The sequence below is a fragment of the Bemisia tabaci genome, chromosome 1 (assembly GCF_918797505.1).
Source record: "Bemisia tabaci chromosome 1, PGI_BMITA_v3".
NCBI classification, from domain to species: domain Eukaryota; kingdom Metazoa; phylum Arthropoda; class Insecta; order Hemiptera; family Aleyrodidae; genus Bemisia; species Bemisia tabaci.
The window spans coordinates 83,049,796-83,071,460 of NC_092793.1; the positions used below are offsets into that span (position 1 = coordinate 83,049,796).

Below are 21,665 nucleotides of genomic sequence, written 5' to 3' on the forward strand. Positions count from 1 at the left end.
TGGATGGTTTTGAATCGATAAAATGTTTTTACATACGAGAATAATACTTTTTTTTTTTCAATTAAAAGTGAATAAATATAGAAAAACAACTCCCGTTAAATTTGACGAACTTCCAAATCACAAGCGCCAGGGGTTCTCAAAATTTCCCAAGAACCCGGTATCACAAACGCCAATTTTCAAACGAAAGAATGTTTCTTTAGGGAAATTTCATTGAAATTTAAGACAGGAAGTTGTGCTGGATCAGTATTTCAAGTTTCAAGCCGTAACTCCGTCTTGCGCAGTCGCAAATCAGTTTTTAGTGTCTCCTGAAAGGTTGGCAAAGTGGTGCTTGTGATATTTTGGCCAGAGGGTGACAATCTGAGCAAAGTGTGGACTAATACGAGCGGAGGGCCAAAATCGGCATTTTTGGAACAACAGCTTTATTTTCAAATGATCAATTGGACGTTCCAACTTCAATGGATGCAAAAAATTCTTTGCCAGGGCAACAATGCCTAAAAATCTGAGTAAATTAGGCCCAAATGAGTAGTTTAATCTTTTCAACAAAGAAGAATGAAACATCATTTCACTCATAGGTTTGTTTCTGAACAAGGAACTTGCTTTTGCTTACGATGCACCCATTCATTTTTCTTCATTAGATGATACAAGTTGCAACTGATTATTCATTTTATCATGTTTTATCAAACAGATGCTTGCACATACTTATTTCAAAGATTCCCGTTTTGGAATTAGACTTTACATTCATTGAAAAGAGGTACATTTAGGAATTACACGAAAATTAAGAGAAATAATTAATAACAAGCTGATTCTTGGCATAGTGAGTCTTGATGACCCCCTGAGTCCCCCCAAAAAAGTCCCCATCAATAGCGAGACAGCTTTGAGTTTCTGGGGGGGGGGGGAAGTTCCCCAAAATCGGTTTTTCGGTCATAACAAAAAAACAAGTTATGGAGGTTAACATGACGGTGGTCCAAGTTAACATGGGAAACTTTTTTTTGGCCCAATGAACCGCGACGCCCCCTAAATTTGTTCTTTACCATTAAAATATGATACCTGCCAAATATTTCCGTTCTCCGACAATATTAACACGTGCCGACTTGAGGCTAAAAATCTTCAAAAAAATTACATTGATTTAAACGGGGCGAAAATGGACAGATCCGCGGTATTTCGTTTTTTGGCTATAAAATGTGCCAACATAAGAATAACTTCATCTAACAACCACTGGGGCGCCGCGCCGCCGCTCACGGCATGATGCGGCTATGCGGTGATCCACTTTGGGCAACTTCGGAAAACGGACCGCGATGCTCCCTAAATTTGTTCCATCCTATCCAAAAACGATGCATGCAACGTATTTTTACTTCCTGATCATGCTAAGACCTGCCTCCGTGTGACTGTTTTTTGGGAAAATTGAAGAAAATAGCAAAAAATGATAAAAAAGATGAATATTATAAAACTACGCACCATAAGCATCGTTATGCCTCACTTGTGTTCGACCGCGCCCCTAAAATAAGAATTTTGTGTTTCAGCACTTGTAAAAAGTTTTCAGAAACATAGAATTCAGGCAGATTTGATTTTCTTGAGAGAAACTAAATCATGTCCGAAAATGCGCAAGGCTCCACGCGCCAAACTGATCAGAGAGGTACACAAATTCGAGCTCCTTGATCCTTGTTAACCATTGCCGTAACACCTTTAATAGAATACCGTTATTTCAAGGGTATGAAAAGTAAATTAACTGTCCAACTCATAAGCAGATTGCAACAATGGTTCGCCGGTAAAACTTTCGAGCTTTGCAGAAAATCCCATTTATCCAGGGATAGAAGTGAATTTTTCAGTCAGTCTGTCCGCTTAACGATCGTAAATGATTTTTTTTTCTGGTGATATGTTTTTGATACTATAGCGTTTTAAAAACCATCTTTTTAGAAAGATCGGAATGTATATCTGCTTGGCAATTACTACTAATTTAAAGAAGTAAACATTTAAACAAAAAAGAAAAAAAAATTGATTTCTTTGCCTTTCATTCTTTGATTTACGGGAAGTTCAATTGACTCAACGCAATAATGCTCACCTCATGGCTCAAGAAGTTATCATTTGATATTTTTATTAAATACACTGCTACTCATTAGCGGGCATTACAAATTTCAGAACTAGAACATGTTCTAGCTATTTTACCTTTATGGCAGTTTTCGCTATTTTTTGACATTTTTTGGTTTCTCTCAAGAAAATCAAATCTGCCTGAATTCTATGTTTCTGAAAACTTTTTACAAGTGCTGAAACTCAAAATTCTTATTTTAGGGGCGCGGTCGAACACAAGTGAGGCATAACGATGCTTATGGTGCGTAGTTTTATAATATTCATCTTTTTTATCATTTTTTGCTATTTTCTTCAATTTTCCCAAAAAACAGTCACACGGAGGCAAGTCTTAGCATGATCAGAAAGTAAAAATACGTTGCATGCATCGTTTTTGGATAGGATGGAACAAATTTAGGGAGCATCGCGGTCCGTTTTCCGAAATTGCCCAAAGTGGATCACCGCATAGCCGCATCATGCCGTAAGCGGCGGCGCGGCGCCCCAGCGCCTATGAATTGGCTCCGCTTTGACCCCCTGCCCCCCCTGCCCCATGGGTCGAATGTGCGATTTTCTCATTCACACTAAGCCTCTAGGTATCTTCGTGATTAAGTTATATCGGCAAAGATGAAGTTATTCTTATGTTGGCACATTTTATAGCCAAAAAACGAAATACCGCGGATCTGTCCATTTTCGCCCCGTTTAAATCAATGTAATTTTTTTGGAGATTTTTAGCCTCAAGTCGGCACGTGTTAATATTGTCGGAGAACGAAAATATTTGGCAGGTATCATATTTTAATGGTAAGGAACAAATTTAGGGGGCGTCGCGGTTCATTTTCCGAAGTTGCTTAGTTTGGACCACCCTAGAAAACGGTTGCTCGTATCACTACATAAAGCACCATTTTCTGAATCCTCATCAAATTTTGGCTCGTTATGACGTAATATCAATTTTCCGGTGCCCCTCAAAATTGCAAAAATATCATTTCAAGGCATAAATTTGACGATTATTCTGCAGGAAAAGTTCGCTCACGGCTGTTCAACGACAAACGCTGCTTTATGTCACTCTTCAGCTCATTGACTACCATTTTCGCGCTGCAGTCCGGGAAGGGGGGGAGCACCCCCGAACACCGTCATAAAAAGTACTTATGAGGAGGGGGTGTTTGGCCTTGTTTCTCAAAACTGATCATGCAGACTTGAAGTTCTGCTCTGTAAAAATGATTCAGATTTAAAATACAGGCCAAGTGGAAAAATAAATTGAGGGACGGGGAGGAGGTGAGCAGTTGAGCACCTGAAAAGTGAAGAGCCCCCCCCCCCCCCCCATTAATGCCCCCCACCGAAGGGCCAAAATAAGGGCGACTCATGCGAAAACTGCAGGATCCCAGACTTTGATGATGAGGACAATGATGTCGATGATGATCTCCTTAACGTAGAAGAACTATATCAGGGACTACAGAGTTGCGAAATTTCATGAAAGATTCTAAAATGAAATTTAATTCACTTTTTAAAACTTTCTATGTTACATCCAGAGACGTGTGAAACAGCTGAAAATAGTGAACAATCATATACATGTAATTCGTGTTCCTTGCCCCCTTCCCTTTGTATCACATTCAATTTTAATTCACTATTGTATTTTGTCATTAATTTGAACTGTTTGATGACAGTAAAACAATGGCCAGACAAATGCAATTACGCACTTTGATTCAAGTAACTTTGAACTGTTCTGGAGGTTCCTTTCACGCATTAAGACCAATCCACACAGGTCAGTCATTACTCGTTCCTGTGATCGCGTTTGGATCCCATGGATGAATTTTGAGACCCTACTGCACTTTGTGGCGGGAAGTTCAAATTCAGTTCATTTTTCTGGCTGCGGCCGAGTGAGGGCAGATGTCCGGTAGGGAAGAGAGGTGGATTCCAAAAAGATATCCAATGACAATGACTCACTTGAGTGGGTTGGTATTGGTTTTTTTCACTATTATTTGAAGGATTTGAGAAAAAAATAGTTGACAAACAATACGAGGACTTGCTTCTTTTTTTTTTTTTTTTTTTTTTAAGCAAATAACCTTACGTCAAAAATTTAGGGGGGCTCTTGCCACACCCTATCTTTTAAAAAAAAGAGAGGTGTTCAAAATTACTCCCTAAATTAGGGTAACTTTGAACACCTTTTGCTTTTGAATGATTGTAAACAATTAAACACCAACACAATTATCACAACAGATATTTTCAATTTTTAGGTTAGGTACTCCCAACAGTCCTGCCTGGGCTGAAACTGTAAAAAAAAGAGATTCGCAATGAGTGAAAGCCTCCGAATGAGTATGTGTAAGGTAAAATATGACTCAGAAGAGCTCTGACAGTAATTTCAAAGGTTTAAATACATTTTTTCTATTAAAATAGGAATATTTCGCTAATTGTGAAACTTTCTGGCCAAAATGAGATTTCATGGGAAACTTTCTGGTGAAATTTCATTTCACAACTCTGGGGACTAATGAAGGAAGTCGACCAGTTGCATGGAGTATTAGTCAGCTATCCCACGTGAGATGACCATCAACGTCCGACAGCCAGCCGAAATTGCCAGTCTGAAGGGGCCCATCCTCTGACCAATAGACTCCAAAGAAGAGAGGAACATCATTACGACTTACAGAAGGGGGGGGGGTATTCGGGGGGGGGGGAGGAGAGTCGAGATGAGGGGGAAAGAAAATATTTACTATCAAGATTATACCCCATGATTTCCTTCATTCATAATCTGTACTCGTTACTTTTCTCGTCTTACTCATATTTCGGCGGGGGGCATTAAAGGGGAGGGGGGGGGGCGCTTCACTATTCAAATGCTCACCCCCTCCCCCTCCCTCAATTTATTTTTCCACTTGGCCTGTATTTTAAATCTGAATCATTTTTATAGAGCAGAACTTCAAGTCTGCATGATCAGTTTTGGGAAACAAGGCCGAACACCACCCCCTCCTCATAAGTACTCTTTATTACGATGTTATGTTTTATAGGTAGTGATACAAGCAACCGTTTTCATGTTATGACCAAAAAATCGATTTTGGGGCACTTACCCCCCCCCCCCCCCCAAACTCAAAGCTGTCACGCTATCGATGGGGACTTTTTTGGGGGTACTCAGGGGGTCATTAGGACTCACTATGCCAAAAATCAGCTTGTTATTAATTTTTCCCTTAACTGGCCGAATTTGTCAAATAATTCCTGGACTGGTAGAAAAAATGGAAAAAGTTATTTTAAGAATTAATTAATTTAAGCAAATTGATTACCTCTCACTTGATGACCATTTTTCAACAACAGACATAACTTTGGAATCTTGAACAATTGTTTTGTTTGAGATAGGCAATTTTTCTAGAGTTTCCAGGACCTGAAATCAACAGAGCAAGAGAAGATTTGTGCTCAGTATTTCCAACGCATGTAATAAGAAAAATAAACATCAGAGATACATTGGATATGTGTGAGCAAGAAAAAGAATCCCGCACAGAGCATGGGGTCAGCGGCTCTCGATGAAAGTCGATGAAACTTTAATAGATTGATATAAAGTTCATAATTAAGGGAAAGCCAAAAAATTAGCTCACTTTTGCGAGTAGAGGCCGAGATATTCGGGATTGAACCCGTACTATTTTCTGTGCGGCGAAGGTAAATTCTCCGTGTCGCCTTACCTTGCTTGAGCACTTCGGCCAGGAAACCCCCTCTCCCCACCAGGTAACTACGATGTCGCATTGTTTACACTCACTCCTTTCATTTGGATGCTCCGTTCGAGCTCTGCGATATGGAGTTCCCTGCTTCTCGCACCTCTTCCGTGCCGGCGCTGCCGGTCAGTTAAATCTGAAATGTAGTTGCTGAAACAGAGTTGACAGATGCGGGGAGAGGGAGGGGGTATGGCATTCACACCGGCCGAGCGCATAAGCAACTATCTTCACGTGAGTGACGTGAGGTTTGATCGAGAACGCCGAACCACGAGAGGAGAGGGGACTCGGAATTTTTCCGCCATGCTGCGGCATGATAGAAAATAGTCCGGATTCAATTGCGAATGTCTCGGTTTCTAAACGCAAAATTGAGCTAATTTCTTGGATTTCCCTTAATTATGAACTTTATATCAATCTAATAAAGTTTCATTGACTTTCATCGAGAGCCACTGATCCCATGATCTGTGCGGGGTTCTTTATCTCTTCAGAGTTCCTCATTTTGTGTAAAAAGGGTCAATTTCAGTGATGAATAAATTATTAGGAGTCTGGTTCCAGCCTTGTTTCAAAATTCTGCTCCTGTGCTACAGCTTGCCATATTTGAGTGAAGCAGCTGGTTGAACAGGTCTCTCATTTCTCAACAACATCCAAAATTGTTTTTTAAATTATTTATGATCGTAAGTGATATATGTAACACTTAGGTGAGATTTTACCGTTTAAACAGATGACAGGAGTAGGCACTGATAGATTTATTGGATGGATTCAACAATATCATAATACGGCACAGAAGACCAAACTGACAGAAACCTGCAAAACTGTGAGTTTCGCTGTGATAAGATCATTTTTCTGCACCTGCTAACTTTGTAGTACACTCAGAAGGAGATTTGGACTTGCAATTATTTATTTATTTTTCATTTCTGGCTCATCCATAAAAACACTCCTGTACATGGGAAACCTTATGATACATAAATTGTTTCTAAACTAAACCAGAAATTATAGTTCCGAATTGCAAAATGTAGTCCATTCAGCAGTCTGTACAACAAGGCACTCAATGATGGTACATACCTAATTTTGTGGATAACAAGAGATTTTAATTTAATTCAAGTTGATACAAGATTTTTCCTTGACTCTAACATAAAATTGGAAAAGACGGATGAAAAAGGAGTTTAATCAATAAGTTGAAAGTGATGCTTCTTACCTCCAGTTGAAAATTTGAGTCGCTACACAATGAGTTGTCATTCATCCACGTCCAGAGAAGTCTTAGACCATGGTAATCTAGGAACAGTCGACGCACAGGTTGTTCGGCAGACCGAAGTACCTGTAGCAGTTTTAACCTCAGTGGCAAATCTTCAACTCGAAGCAAGTGTCTACAAAGAGTTAAGGTATCAGCACGACTTCTCAACCCTGTTGAACATAGTTTCTCAATTTCTTCCTCAGGCTGCAACAGAAAATCAAACATCAGTGATGGCAGGACAGTTTAAATCTTGACTTAAAAAAGAAGTACTGGTAGGAAAAATTCTTAAAACTCAGCGATATCTGGTCATAAATAGTTTTGGCCAGCTTTTCCGGTCGAACACCACAGTGTGCGCCGATCGATTTTGAGGAGGCATGAATGTAAGGCTCCCTTGTTAGTTACTCCCTTACTTACTCCCTAAAATAATTGAAAAAGTTTGAAAAGTTTGTAAATATAGTGCTCAGCACAGTTGGCACTTGTGATACTTTGGCTGGGAGGTGACAATATCCAATTTGTTAACCTCAACAAATCCAAAGAGTGCTGATTTGCCATACTCTCGTTTCTTATCACTGAGATGCTGCTGAAACGGTTATTCATGAATACACTTCTGGATTCTGGGACACCCAATATACTGTGTTCTTCTCCTCAGAGTGAGAAACTGCTTTAAAATTATGCTGTTTTTCTTTAGGAGAATTAACGTTTTTATTTTGAACAAAATTTTCGAACTATATCATTTAAACATCAAATAAGTTGGGTAACTTTGAGTGGGAAACTATTAAGCTACTAGGGAAAACTTGCAACTTCAAAAAGTTTTGGTTTAACAAAAGAAAAACAAACAAACAAAAAACATCTCACTTACAGGTTAGGCTTCAGAGCCTGTTTAAAGGTTTAATTGACAATAAAAATTGAGGCATACACTAGGGTGTTCCGTTTTCGGACAACCATCTCAAAACCTTGCTCCCCGGCTTTTTCCCATTCCTTTCGGTCCCCAAAAGATAATTCTGAAGTTTCAGCACCATAGCTTAAGTCTACACTTTCCTCAAAAGCGATGAGAATTTTGGAAGCAATTACATTGCTTTAAATGGGGAGAAAATAGGCCGATTCGCGGAACTATGTTTTCCGGCTGTAAAATGCGCCGAAATAATTTCAAACCTGACCATCTCTTGAGAAGTCATCCAGAGGCCTATTTTGAACGAGAAAATTCCACTTTTGACCCAGAGATGGGGGCAGGGTGGGTCACGGCGCAGTTAATTTTGAGGCGCTGGGCGAAGCAAAGTGATCGCATTTGACAGTTTATAATCAACCTCAAGACAGGTCCTCCGAAGCTGAGGAGGCTAATGTATCTCATAAAGTGTAATAAAATAATGTACAAGAGTTATTTTCATCCCTTCAGAACTGTTTTCGACCATTTACACTATTGCCAAAATCACTCAAGTGCAGAACATGATTTTGGCAACAGTGTAAATGGTCGAAAATAGTTCTGAAGGGATGAAAATCATTTCGGCGCATTTTACAGCCGGAAAACATAGTTCCGCGAATCGGCCTATTTTCTCCCCATTTAAAGCAATGTAATTGCTTCCAAAATTCTCATCGCTTTTGAGGAAAGTGTAGACTTCAGCTATGGTGCTGAAACTTCAGAATTATCTTTCGGGGACCGAAAGGAATGGGAAAAAGCCCGGAGAGCAAGGTTTTGAGATGGTTGTCTGAAAACGGAACACCCTAGTATAGACTACTGTAAAGATATGATGGAGTGAGGTTTTCAATACTAAAAATTGATGGTTAAAGTTTCCAACTTACATCAACTGTGTCCAAGAATTCTTTAAAATCTTTCTGCCGTTTGTCCTCTTTCCGCCGGCGCTCTTTTTCTTTTTTTTCACGACGTTTTTCATCTTTGGACTCATCGAAATCGTTCACTGGGTCAGGAGATTCTTTGTTTGGATCTTGACCTATCCAGCCACGACATAAGGCTGTTTCACAGTGACACCGTTGTGCTTCTTTTCTAAAATGAAGAAAATTAGGATCATTGGATCACTTACCAGTTTGACAGAATAATGGCGATTATGAATGAAAAATCATGATTATAGAAAAACAAATTTAATACCAGTTACCAAGAAATATAGTATCATTAGCAGCTCACAATTCACCAGAGCAGTAAATTGAAGAAAACGGGCAAAAAAATGCCTTCCTTACGTATTGAAAACCCGGATACAAATACCCCAGTTGAAGAGACAAAACTCATTTTTGAAAAAACACTAAGAGATGAGACAAAACTCCTTTTAGAAAAAACACTAAGAGATAGTAAAAAGGTTCTGGATATTTTTTACAAAAATATACAGAACCTTCTTGCAGAACTATTGCCTCATGGATGATACATTCTGTATTTTCCAAGGGACAAATAGGATTGTCGACAGTTTCTTTGAATATGTTAATTCCATCCACTTAGTTTGCAAATTACTGTAGAATGTATGATCAATAAGTCTATGACACTATTCTAAATCGGCGTTTTTGCCCCCCTCCCCCCCCCCCCCCCCCGAGGAGGATCATGTCATATTTTGGAGGCTGATAGAGGGTCATCTGAGAGGCCCAAAAATGGTCGGTGTTTTGCCCTAAACGCCGGGGAGCAGGGGGGGGGGGGGGTGGGTCAAAGTCCAAATTTTTTAATGCTTGTACCTTTTGAATGGTACAAGTTACTGCAATTTTCTTTTTTGGATTGGATTTAGCGTAAAAAAAAAAAAAAAAAAACTATAACTGGAAGTGGTGGAATTTGAAAATATAATGATTTTTTACCAAGTTATGATAATTTTTCGATGTAAATCCCATTTTTTTCCAGCCTTTTTTTCGTAATTTTGACCCTGTGCTTTCGCGCATTGTTGTTAGGACCTCAATCTATTATTTCCTAAAACTAGACACTCTACGGTTTAAAATGAGCCCAAGATCATCCTGGCGAAATGATTTCTAACCGTGCTATAGTCGTTCAAAGTTGGCGCGACGCACCTCATGGGGCTTCTCGCGCGGCAAGCGTCCCGCTGGTGGACTTTTCCAGCACCATAACTGCAGACGAGGGTGGGGTGGGGGCGCATAAACGCGATACAGGTACTCATTGTAATGTTGTACATTGTATTTTTCTGTACATAGGCTGATTTAAATCATATGGGTATGAAATAAAATAAGTACCACCAATCAAAGGAACTCACCCGAACTTCAGTAATTGCTGTGTCCTTCATTTTCTTCATTGTCTTGATCCTAATCATCATCTACATCCTAGCTGATGTCCTGGAGCATTTCATCGTTTTTTAGTAGAGGAAGAGACTCATTTTAGAATTCAGCTGGATATCTCAAGACGGTTTTCATGTCGCCCATAAAAAATATACCAAGTATAGGCAACGTGAACGCAAGGGTTCACAGTATGCGCACTAATCTTAAAAGTGCAAAAATATTATTTTAAGGTATTAGTAGATTTATCACTGAGATCTACAAGTATGTAAAGGAAAAAAAAAATTTGGAAATGTATCGCAATATTAATTTGCCCTTCATCAATAATGAATTCCGCACTGAAATTCTGTACTTACGCAACTCATGTAGGTAAGAGCCTTTGCTGATTGAAAACTCACTTTTGCCTTACAAAAAGTGATGGCAATGTATCCTCTCCTCAATTGTTCAAGATACTGCCAGAGAAATACGGTTAACTCCTCAGTTATTCAAACCGACAAATCCATGAAATTGTTGCGGCACTAATTTGGTATAGTTTTTATGGGCAACATGGAAACCGTCTTGAGATATCCAGCTGAATTCTAAAATGAGTCTCTTCCTCTACTAAAAAACGATGAAATGCTCCAGGACATCAGCTAGGATGAAGGTGATGATTAGGATTAAGATAATGAAGAAAATGAAGGACACCGCAATTACTGAAGTTCGGGTGAGTTCCTTTGATTGGTGGTATTTACTTTATTTCATACCCATATGATTTAAATCGGCTTATGTACAGGAAAATACAAAGTATAACTTTACAATGAGTACCTGTATCGCGTTTATGCGCCCCCCTCCCCACCTTCGTCTGCAGTTATGGTGCTGGAAAAGTCCACCAGCGGGACGCTTGCCGCGCGAGAAGCCCCATGAGGTGCGTCGCGCCAACTTTGAACGACTATAGCACGGTTAGAAATCATTTCGCCAGGATGATCTTGGGCTCATTTTAAACCGTAGAGTGTCTAGTTTTAGGAAATATTAGATTTGAGGTCCTAACAACAATGCGCGAAAGCACAGGGTCAAAATTACGAAAAAAAGGCTGGAAAAAAAATGGGATTTACATCGAAAAATTATCATAACTTGGTAAAAAATCATTATATTTTCAAATTCCACCACTTCCAGTTATAGTTTTTTTTTTTTTTTTTTACGCTAAATCCAATCCAAAAAAGAAAATTGCAGTAACTTGTACCATTCAAAAGGTACAAGCATTAAAAAATTTGGACTTTGACCCCCCCCCCCCCCCCCCTGCTCCCCGGCGTTTAGGGCAAAACACCGACCATTTTTGGGCCTCTCAGATGACCCTCTATCAGCCTCCAAAATATGACATGATCCCCCCCCCCCCCCCCCCGGAGCAAAAACGCCGATTTTGAAAAGTGTCCTTTCTTGGATCTTACGATACATGTAGAAAACAATAACGAGATGGCTATCAAGATTTACAGGAAACCAACAACTACAAATCTTTTAATTCCATTTGACTCTAATCATCCCAAACAAAATAAGTATGCGGCAATTCATAGTTCAGCGCACAGAGCATTTAACATACCCATGTGTGAAAATGATCAATGAGAGGAAATTAAGATCATACACTAATTAAGTATAAGTAATGGTTTCCTAAAATATATCACTGATAAAATTATTGCTGTTTTAAATAATAATGACAGCAAAAATCAACCTAGGAAATCCATCCTAGAAAGAAGGAGATTCCTTCCTATCACCTATTTCAATAGAATAAGAGCAAGTAATAAGATTGGGAATATTTTCAAAAGATTTGGTTACACCCCAGAATTCAGAAAAAGAACCAATTGTGAACATGCAACAGAGGAAAATAATAGGAAACTTTGTCCGGAAAGAATTGATAAAGCCTGTGTATACAAAATTAAATGTGGTTCATGCCCGGCTTTTTACATGGGAAAGACAGAACGCTCAATACAAACAAGGCTTAGCGAACATTTATCTAAAGATACTTCAAACATATATGAGCACATAAAGGATGGAAACCGTGTAATGGTTAATCATTTGAGCCCATATTATAAATACCCTAGGGTAGGTGCATTCTGGGGCAAAATGTGTTTGCGATTGTGCATCTTTTTTCTGCCAAAGCAGCAGTCTGAAAAATGGTTTTATTTTTATGACGAGCCCAAAACAGTTTTGCTTCATCAATGCGGAAGGTGCTTACACGTAATTTTTGCGTACTTCTCAATGAGGCGAAAATTGTCTAAACCCAGTTTTAATGAGTCATTCTGGACATTTTCAACGATTTTTGGGTTTTTTTGGCAATTTTTCATCTGTAACTAAAAAACGGTTGATTACACAGAAAACAATTGCAGATTCAAAAAGAGCGTACAAAATCCTTTAGAAATCATTGGTTGGACATTTTCTCAGCTTAAACTTTCAACACGAAATACAGCTCTAAACTTGAGGAAACTGAAAAAACTGCATTTCCCAAGACTAATTAGTCTCCATTCAACCCCAGCGCAATTTTGCCACATCACCAAAATTCAACAGATTAAAGTTACATATCAGTACATGAAACAAGTCAAAAATTACGGTGTGGAAAAATTGTGCTCATAGTTAAAAATAGGCTTTTGTTAACCCTTAGATGACTAACCGGGTCTCTCAGGCCCGGCGGCTTTTTATTTTTCGCGCCACGGCGGCTGTAATTGACCTAAAAGTGTGTCCTTCACAAATAACTCTACAAATATCCTTAAAAACATTATTCTTGAAACAAAATTTTGTTTAAATTTTTTTTTTAAGGCACAGCAATTTTTTTTTCATGTCTACCCCTTGAAAGACTAACCCGGGCTTGCGAGGCCCGTATTGAGAATGTATGGTTATTTGATAGCTGCGATGCTTTTTTCTATGTTTTTTGAAGAATTTTATGATTTTCATACTTCGTCTTCTATTACCAAGGCCCAAAATTGTTCTTCCACCCACAAACTGCCCCCCGTCCTCCTCTAGATCTCCCCCCTCTTTCCCCAGTCCCCTCAGATCTAGGAGCCTCTCATTATAAACGCACTTTTATACATTTTTCGAGATTTTGAGGAAGTTAAATTGAGGGAGCATTAACACCCCTATAAGTATACTTGAATTTGAGAAGGAGGGGGCAACCTTGCCCACCCTCCCCCCTCCCCCTCCTTCCGGTAGTCAAAAAAGTAGTACTTTCCGATGTGTTTCTTTCAATATTATGCACTTAGAAGGTTTATTTTTTCATTTCGTGAAAACAAAAGAAAAGTCTAAAATGTATTATTGTACTATTATTACTAATAAGTCGCTCTCATGGCGCTTCTGTGCGCTCTGCGACACCCAACCGCCACTGACAGCGATCTTGTCAGAGCTGTGATAGTTGTAGCTGAGGAGTTGTCATGGAGGTAATATACTGTCTAAGAACTGTAAAAGCACCATGCGTTATTTTCTTACAACTAAAAGGTAACGCCTTAACATATTCACCGTATTACAAGAATCACCTAAAATTAAAATAATAATAAGCAAATAATAAGTCTGATTTTCTTGACCTTCAGTAATTGTTTTTATGTTTTGTTTTTCCTAAAATCTTTCCTACTTATGTATATTGTCCGTCGTCTTACTAATGGAATCATTGTTCATTATCTACTTTTACATTTTAACGATCTAAGAGTTTTTACGACTTAAATTTAGGTGTTTCTTGTGATATGGCGAATATGCAAAGGCGTTATCTTTTAGTTGTAAGAAAATGACGCATGGTGCTTTTACAGTTCTTAGGCAGTATATTTCCTCCATGACGACTTCTCAGCTACAACTATTACAGCAAAACCTCAGGAAAACCATTAGAAATTTCACGAAAAATTTTGTACCGCGTTTATCTCATAATTCACTGTGAGTAAATTTGCTCTCACTTGTCGAAAAGTTTGAAATAAGGTAGAAGTATTCCATAAATAACAACAATACATAACGTCTATGAACACCAACGTGGAGAACGCCCTGTCAAATCATGGATTGAGGGAATAAGGCTTGAAATGAGGAGATGCGCTCTGCCGAAGGTGCTCTGACAAGATCGCTGTCAGTGGCGGTTGGGTGTCGCAGAGCGCACAGAAGCGCCATGAGAGCGACTTATTAGTAGTAATAGTACAATAATACATTTTAGACTTTTTTTTTTTTGTTTTCACGAAATGTCACGAAATGAAAAAATAAACCTCCTAAGTGCAAAATATTGAAAGAAACACATCGGAAAGTACTACTTTTATGACTACCGGAAGAAGGGGGAGGGGGGAGGGTGGGCAAGGTTGCCCCCTCCTTCTCAAATTCAAGTATACTTATAGGGGTAATGATGCTCTTTCAATTTAATTTCCTCTAATCCTGAAAAAAGATATAAAAATGTGTTTAAAATGAAAGACTCCTAGATCTGAAGGGACTGGGGAGAGGTGAGGGATGTTTAGGGGGGCTGGGGGGGGGCAGCCGGGTTATTCATTCGTGTAGGTAAAACCGTCAGTCATCTAAGGGTTAAATGGAAACATTTTTGAATTGAATGTGAAAATTTTTTTATTTCTCCGCGAAGATTCGCCAATCATTCATGGGATACCTGTAACCAGGTAAGGAGGAGTATTGTTTTGGGCCTTTTCCGGCCCCACCTGGATTTTGCTAAATGTTTCATATTTTCAAAGTACTAGTCTTAGGTAGACTCTGTGCCAAATATTAGACCGAACAGAGCCCATGCAAGGGCGCAGCAGCGCCTCAAACCCAAAATCCTGGAATCGAAAAATAATTATTTTCGTCAACTTTTTCGACTGTTATCACTCTTCCAGCAGATGATTCCTATGTATTTTTTTGCGTACTTTCCGTTTCTAGCCTTTTTAAAGGCCTCCGATAAATTTTAAGGGACCTTATGGCCCATTGTTGCCATTTTTGGCCCATTTTTAGGGTTTTTTTCCATTTAACACATTCAAAACTTAATTTAATCCAAAAACTGTGTACATTTTTGAATAGTACGTAAGTAAAAATTTTTTCCTCCGTTGCCAAATTTCCGAGAAAATTGGTCCCGAAGTGTCAAAAACGGCAAACAATCGATAAATCGCCGCGCCTAAGGTTCAAGAAAGGGGAGTACAACTTTCATATTGTACCAGGTAACAGCTCTTATCCATCCATACAACATATTAAAATATCATAGTTGTACCTGGATTCCCACGATGTGAAAATTGACCGAGATGTCGATTTTAGCGGCCTTTTTATTCTTGAAGGCAGCTCTTTTGAATGTTTTTCGACCTTAGTCACCCTCTATGGGTGTGTACTATATGTATTTTTCAACGTACTTTTCATATCTAGCTATAAAAATGGCTTCCTGTGAATTTTACAAGGCCTAACAGTCCATTAATGCAAATTTGCACCAATTTTTAGGGGTTTTTTCAAGTTTACATGTGTGAAACTTAATTTAATCTAGAAACTGTGTAGAATTTCGGAAAGAACGTAAAAAAAATCCATAAAAATGTGTTTTTGTACCTTTTCCCTACGTTGCCAAATTTTCGAGGAAAATCGTCCTGAAGCGCCAAAAATGCCAAAAATTGGATTAATCATCACGTCGAAGGTTCCAGGAAGTGAATTTCAAGTTTTCTTTCACTACTAATAACGTATCGAAAATGGAAAATTGCCATGCAAGGAACATGTAATGGCGCAGATGAACGTAACAAAACGAGCCCTCAAGGTGCTTTTACTTCATCCTTCACTCCAGTTCACCTCTTTATTCCTGTAACCTCAAGATAATCCTTGGTTCTCAAGATGCTTGCTACAGGCCAAATGTACCGAACAACAGAAAATGCGTGGAGAAAGTGTCGCACGATCCACATGAATGTCATAATTCACTTCCTGGAACCTTCGACGTGATGATTAATCCAATTTTTGGCATTTTTGGCGCTTCAGGACGATTTTCCTCGAAAATTTGGCAACGTAGGGAAAAGGTACAAAAACACATTTTTATGGATTTTTTTTACGTTCTTTCCGAAATTCTACACAGTTTCTAGATTAAATTAAGTTTCACACATGTAAACTTGAAAAAACCCCTAAAAATTGGTGCAAATTTGCATTAATGGACTGTTAGGCCTTGTAAAATTCACAGGAAGCCATTTTTATAGCTAGATATGAAAAGTACGTTGAAAAATACATATAGTACACACCCATAGAGGGTGACTAAGGTCGAAAAACATTCAAAAGAGCTGCCTTCAAGAATAAAAAGGCCGCTAAAATCGACATCTCGGTCAATTTTCACATCGTGGGAATCCAGGTACAACTATGATATTTTAATATGTTGTATGGATGGATAAGAGCTGTTACCTGGTACAATATGAAAGTTGTACTCCCCTTTCTTGAACCTTAGGCGCGGCGATTTATCGATTGTTTGCCGTTTTTGACACTTCGGGACCAATTTTCTCGGAAATTTGGCAACGGAGGAAAAAATTTTTACTTACGTACTATTCAAAAATGTACACAGTTTTTGGATTAAATTAAGTTTTGAATGTGTTAAATGGAAAAAAACCCTAAAAATGGGCCAAAAATGGCAACAATGGGCCATAAGGTCCCTTAAAATTTATCGGAGGCCTTTAAAAAGGCTAGAAACGGAAAGTACGCAAAAAAATACATAGGAATCATCTGCTGGAAGAGTGATAACAGTCGAAAAAGTTGACGAAAATAATTATTTTTCGATTCCAGGATTTTGGGTTTGAGGCGCTGCTGCGCCCTTGCATGGGCTCTGTTCGGTCTAATATTTGGCACAGAGTCTACCTAAGACTAGTACTTTGAAAATATGAAACATTTAGCAAAATCCAGGTGGGGCCGGAAAAGGCCCAAAACGATACTCCTCCTTCATTGCATACTTTCGATTGGAACAAGTGAAAATTGTGAAAAATCATGTTGAATGGTCCATTCAGAACAGCTTTCACGATTTTTGGGGGTTTCTTCCCCACATTTTGGCAAGTCTTTGCTGATAACTTGAAAAATGTTTGTAGTACAACAAAAACAATAACGAATTCAGAAAGAACACAAAAAATTTGATAGAATTCTATACTTGATACTCTCTCTAAGCTTGGACTATCAACACGAAAAACGGTCTCAAACTCGAGAAACTGGAAAAAACGGCCTTTTCTCCAGCTCACTAGTCATAATTGAGGACACCGCACCAAGAACAGCCCATAGGCGTATAGGTCGTTATTACGCCCATCTGCTTTTCGGATTCTACGTACCCTGGACTATGCTGTGGTAGCGATAGAATAAAGATAGGTAACGATTCAAGGTCGAAAAACCTTTTTTTTCCGAGTTAAGTCAGACCTCTCGATCGATGGGTGCAAGAACGACCTATAAACGGGCCTATAAACTTAAGGGCCTATAAGGTGCTAGTTACGCCTTTCTTTACTCATTATCGATATTCTTTCATTTTGCGTTAATCATGCGTGATTAAAATGATTTATACTTCATATTGCCACCAAAATGACTGTTGGGCATAATAATGGCCTATAAACCGCTTTTATAAATTAAATATATTACAGTGTAAACCCAAAATGTACCGCAAAATCTACCCGGCATCCTTCACTAGAAGGGTTAGGTCACCCAAAAACACCGAAACAGGGTACCTGCATAGAAAAGACTGCGCAGTACATCAAAAACAAAACTTTAAATCAAAACGCGGTTTCCAGTTACAGGCTGTTTTTGGTGCGGTGTCCTCAATTTACATCCTGGTTAGTTAACAGGTCAGGACGTTAAGCAGTTTATATGAATAATGTTGTACGTTATTAAACCATACAGGGTTATCCAAAAGTCACGTACCACCCCTGTAACTTTTTTCCTAATTGAGATATGTATAAGTTTGAAACTTTGGCAATGTTCCTCGGTCTAAAGTAGCAACTTTTTGGTCCTCCCAAAATATTATGGGGCGGTTCCCCCTAAGGAGGGCAGGGGCAAACTTTTTTTTTCAAATGGCAACCCCCGTTTTGTGGGACCTTATTCCAAAGATAATAATAAAAATAAAAATTTGACGCAAACCGCAGGTCAAAATGTTGATTTTTGACAAAATGGTAGCCGGTCAAAGTTCAAAATAATGGAAATTTGGCATCTCCGTTTTTCATCGGCGGCTTAATCTGAAACTCAGAATCCGGAGGTTTTTTGTGACGAGAAAAACGACTCTGGCATTAGTTTTCCAGAAAAGTCAGTCCTTTCCAAAATGGCGGCGGTTAAAATGGCGACTTAGAGCTGGAAGTGGTTATTTAAGCTGCTTATCGTTGGATTTGTATGAGACTTGGTGTCCGGAAGTATCTTGGCACGAGATGAACGAATCTTTCATTGGATTTTTGAAATTTCGAAAAATTTCAAAATGGCGGCGAAAAAATGACGGGAAATCCATATCACGGCTGTTTACCAATGGATTTGCACAAAAGTCGATACTATGGTGGTTTTTGGGTCGAAAAAGTGAATATTTCATTTAATTTTTTAAGTGCTAAATACTTTAAAAATGGCGGCGGAAAAATAGGTATTATTTAAAAAATTGATGAAGCAAAGCTGTTTTGGGCTCGTCATAAAATTAAAACCATTTTTCAGCCGAAAAATTGAGTAGGCTGCTTTGGCAGGAAAAAGATGCACAGTCGCAAAAACATTTTGACCCAGATTGCACCTACCCTAGGGTACTTAAAATATGGGCTCAGATGATTTTTTGAAGTGGGGCTAAAATCGGCCCTTATCATGAAAAAGATATGACATTTCTTACAAAAATCCATTTCTTCGTCTTTGACTGCACATTTCTTTCTTTGCTGAATTATTGAGAATCTGAGTAGACTAGTAACAGAGGGCCAACTGTAATTGGATTCGATATATCCTTTCAATAACACTCAAATGTGCAATTAATACTGACAACTAATGAGAGAGCTAAGTGCATACCCGCTTGAGTGATGGATCTGGTAAATGCTTTGAATCAAAAAAATCCAAAATTATGCATTTCAAAAGTGACAATGCTAGAAAGGATGGGTAGATTGGAAATGGTACACCATGAATTACAGTTGAAGAAAATATGCCCTGGCTTTTGGTATACAATGAAATTGGCTTGCAATGATAGCAGTAGGTTGAACAAGTTATAGACAGGGCCAGCAAGGGGTAACCCCCCCCCCCCCCCCCCCCCGGTGGGAATTTTGAAAATGGTGATTTTCTTGAAGCTCTCGACTAGTAGTATAAGATTTCTTTGTTTACGCGAATTCTATCGTGGTGGGAGGGGGGGGAGTCAGCCCCCCCCTAAACCCCCCTAAATTGCTCGGAATTCCGACTTTTCCGCGAATTTTCCCATTTTTCTCGGAAAGGCTTGATTTTAGGGCATAACTCCACACAACCATTCTGAAAGCTCGTAAAATTTTGGTCTAGAAAAGTTTTAAGTGACTTTCGCCATTACCCGCGGGCGCCCAAAATGGGGGGGGGGGGGGGCTTAAAATGTCAAAATATCTCAAATTTCCGCGAAAATGACCGTTTCGCCGCGATTTCTCGCCAATAACGCGGAGAAGGTTGGTAATATCGTAAAATTGTTTATCCCAAGAATGATAGAGCATTCATTTTTCATACGAGGGGCGGCCTAACCCCTCATGGAGGGAGTAGTACCCACCCTATAAAACCGTCAAGATTGGCCGCTTCCTTGAAGTAGCGTTATGCGCAAAAATGGGCGGCGAAATGAAAACAAGTGGCGTTTGTTCTGAGAGAACATCAGTGAGACTTCTTGTGGGAGGTGACAGGGGGAGGGAGGTACATCCTCCTCCCTCCTCCTCCCCCCAAAAAATAATCACGAAAAACGTTAATTAAACGCGAAAATTCCACTTTGTAAGACGACTTTCAGGGCTTGTCATTAACACGCTTACATTAACATAATTTAACGAGGGGGGGGGGGAGAAGGGGTTATCCTCCCCCTCCTCTTCCACCCCCTCCCCCAAAAAAAATAATCACGAAAAAATTTAATTAAACGCGAAAATTCCATACTCTAAAAGGCGACTTTCAGGGTGTGTCATTGTCACACTCGCACTAATTTAATTTAATAAGGGGAGGGGGGGGGCGTTGGACATCTTAGCCTCCCCAGCCAACATTAAAAAAGGGTGGGGGAGGGGTAATTTAAAAACGTCACTTGCTTAATAATAGGAGGGACGGGGAAACCTAGCTGCAATAGAAAATTTTAAGATTTGAAGGGATACTTAATTAAATCAGGGAACGTAGAGATACTGTTTTATTTTTTGGAAATCACTGAAACTGAGGGGAGCTTATTCATAATTGATGGAAATGTACATTCTTAAGCTTATGTCAACATTTTTGAAACGTTTGGAGAAAAGGCTCAAAGTGCATTGGATCGTTTGCCGAAGTATTCAATCATTCATATGGTCACAGACAGACACTGCAGTGATACATCTATCAAAAACATTATTATGAGGGGCTCATTCGGCGATTATGAGGGGGACTAGGGGATACTTTTTCATGAAAGGACCCCCAACTTAAATACCTCGTAGTTTGAAAATTACCTTAGGCAGGTGTAAAAACAAGAACCAAGTTATCGATCTATTCTTAATTGAATGGAGCCAAAAGATATACGCTCAATATTCTCACAGGAAAAAGTATACTTAAGGCATGGAGAAGGGTCTACCCAGTTTACTTCCGCTGACAGTGTGAGAGTTGATTTCACCTTGCAAACTCAATAAAAATCAAACCAATAAGAAGCAAAGACTCAAATAATTTTGCTTTTTTCCGAGTTGAACTATCTTGATAAATATCTGTCTGTGACCAAATGAATGATTGAATACTTCGGCAAACGATCCAATGCACTTTGAGCCTATTCTCCAAACGTTTCAAAAATGTTGACATAAGCTTAAGAATGTACATTTCCTTCAATTATGAATAAGCTCCCCTCAGTTTCAGTAATTTCCAAAAAATAAAATAGTATCTATACGTTCCCTGATTTAATTACGTATCCCTTCAAATCTTAAAGTTCTCCTACTGCAGCTAGGTTTCTACGTCCCTCCTATTATTAAGCAAGTGACGTTTTTAAATTACCCCTCCCCCACCCTTTTTTAATGTTGGCTGGGGAGGCTAAGATGTCCAACGCCCCCCCCCTCCCCTTATTAAATTAAATTAGTGCGAGTGTGACAATGACACACCCTGAAAGTCGCCTTTTAGAGTATGGAATTTTTGCGTTTAATTAAATTTTTTCGTGATTATTTTTTTTGGGGGAGGGGGTGGAAGAGGAGGGGGAGGATAACCCCTTCTCCCCCCCCCCATTTTGGGCGCCCGCGGGTAATGGCGAAAGTCACTTAAAACTTTTCCAGACCAAAATTTTACGAGCTTTCAGAATGGTTGTGTGGAGTTATGCCCTAAAATCAAGCCTTTCCGAGAAAAATGGGAAAATTCGCGGAAAAGTCGGAATTCCGAGCAATTTAGGGGGGTTTAGGGGGGGGCTTACTCCCCCCCCCTCCCACCACGAT

General features: G+C 39.2%; 1 protein-coding gene across 11 annotated transcripts in view; it reads right to left on the minus strand.

Moving 5' to 3' along the window:
- Nucleotides 1-21,665, minus strand: part of Set2 (SET domain containing 2) — a 106,499-nt gene that overhangs the window by 32,411 nt on the left and 52,423 nt on the right. For all 11 annotated transcript variants that reach the window (XM_019061393.2, XM_019061391.2, XM_019061392.2 and 8 more), the window contains 3 exons: nucleotides 8,770-8,971; nucleotides 6,937-7,176; nucleotides 5,322-5,419 (listed from right to left, as the gene is read on the minus strand). In XM_019061393.2, the coding sequence (XP_018916938.2) occupies nucleotides 5,322-5,419; nucleotides 6,937-7,176; nucleotides 8,770-8,971 (540 nt within the window). The remainder of the gene's footprint in view (nucleotides 1-5,321; nucleotides 5,420-6,936; nucleotides 7,177-8,769; nucleotides 8,972-21,665) is intronic.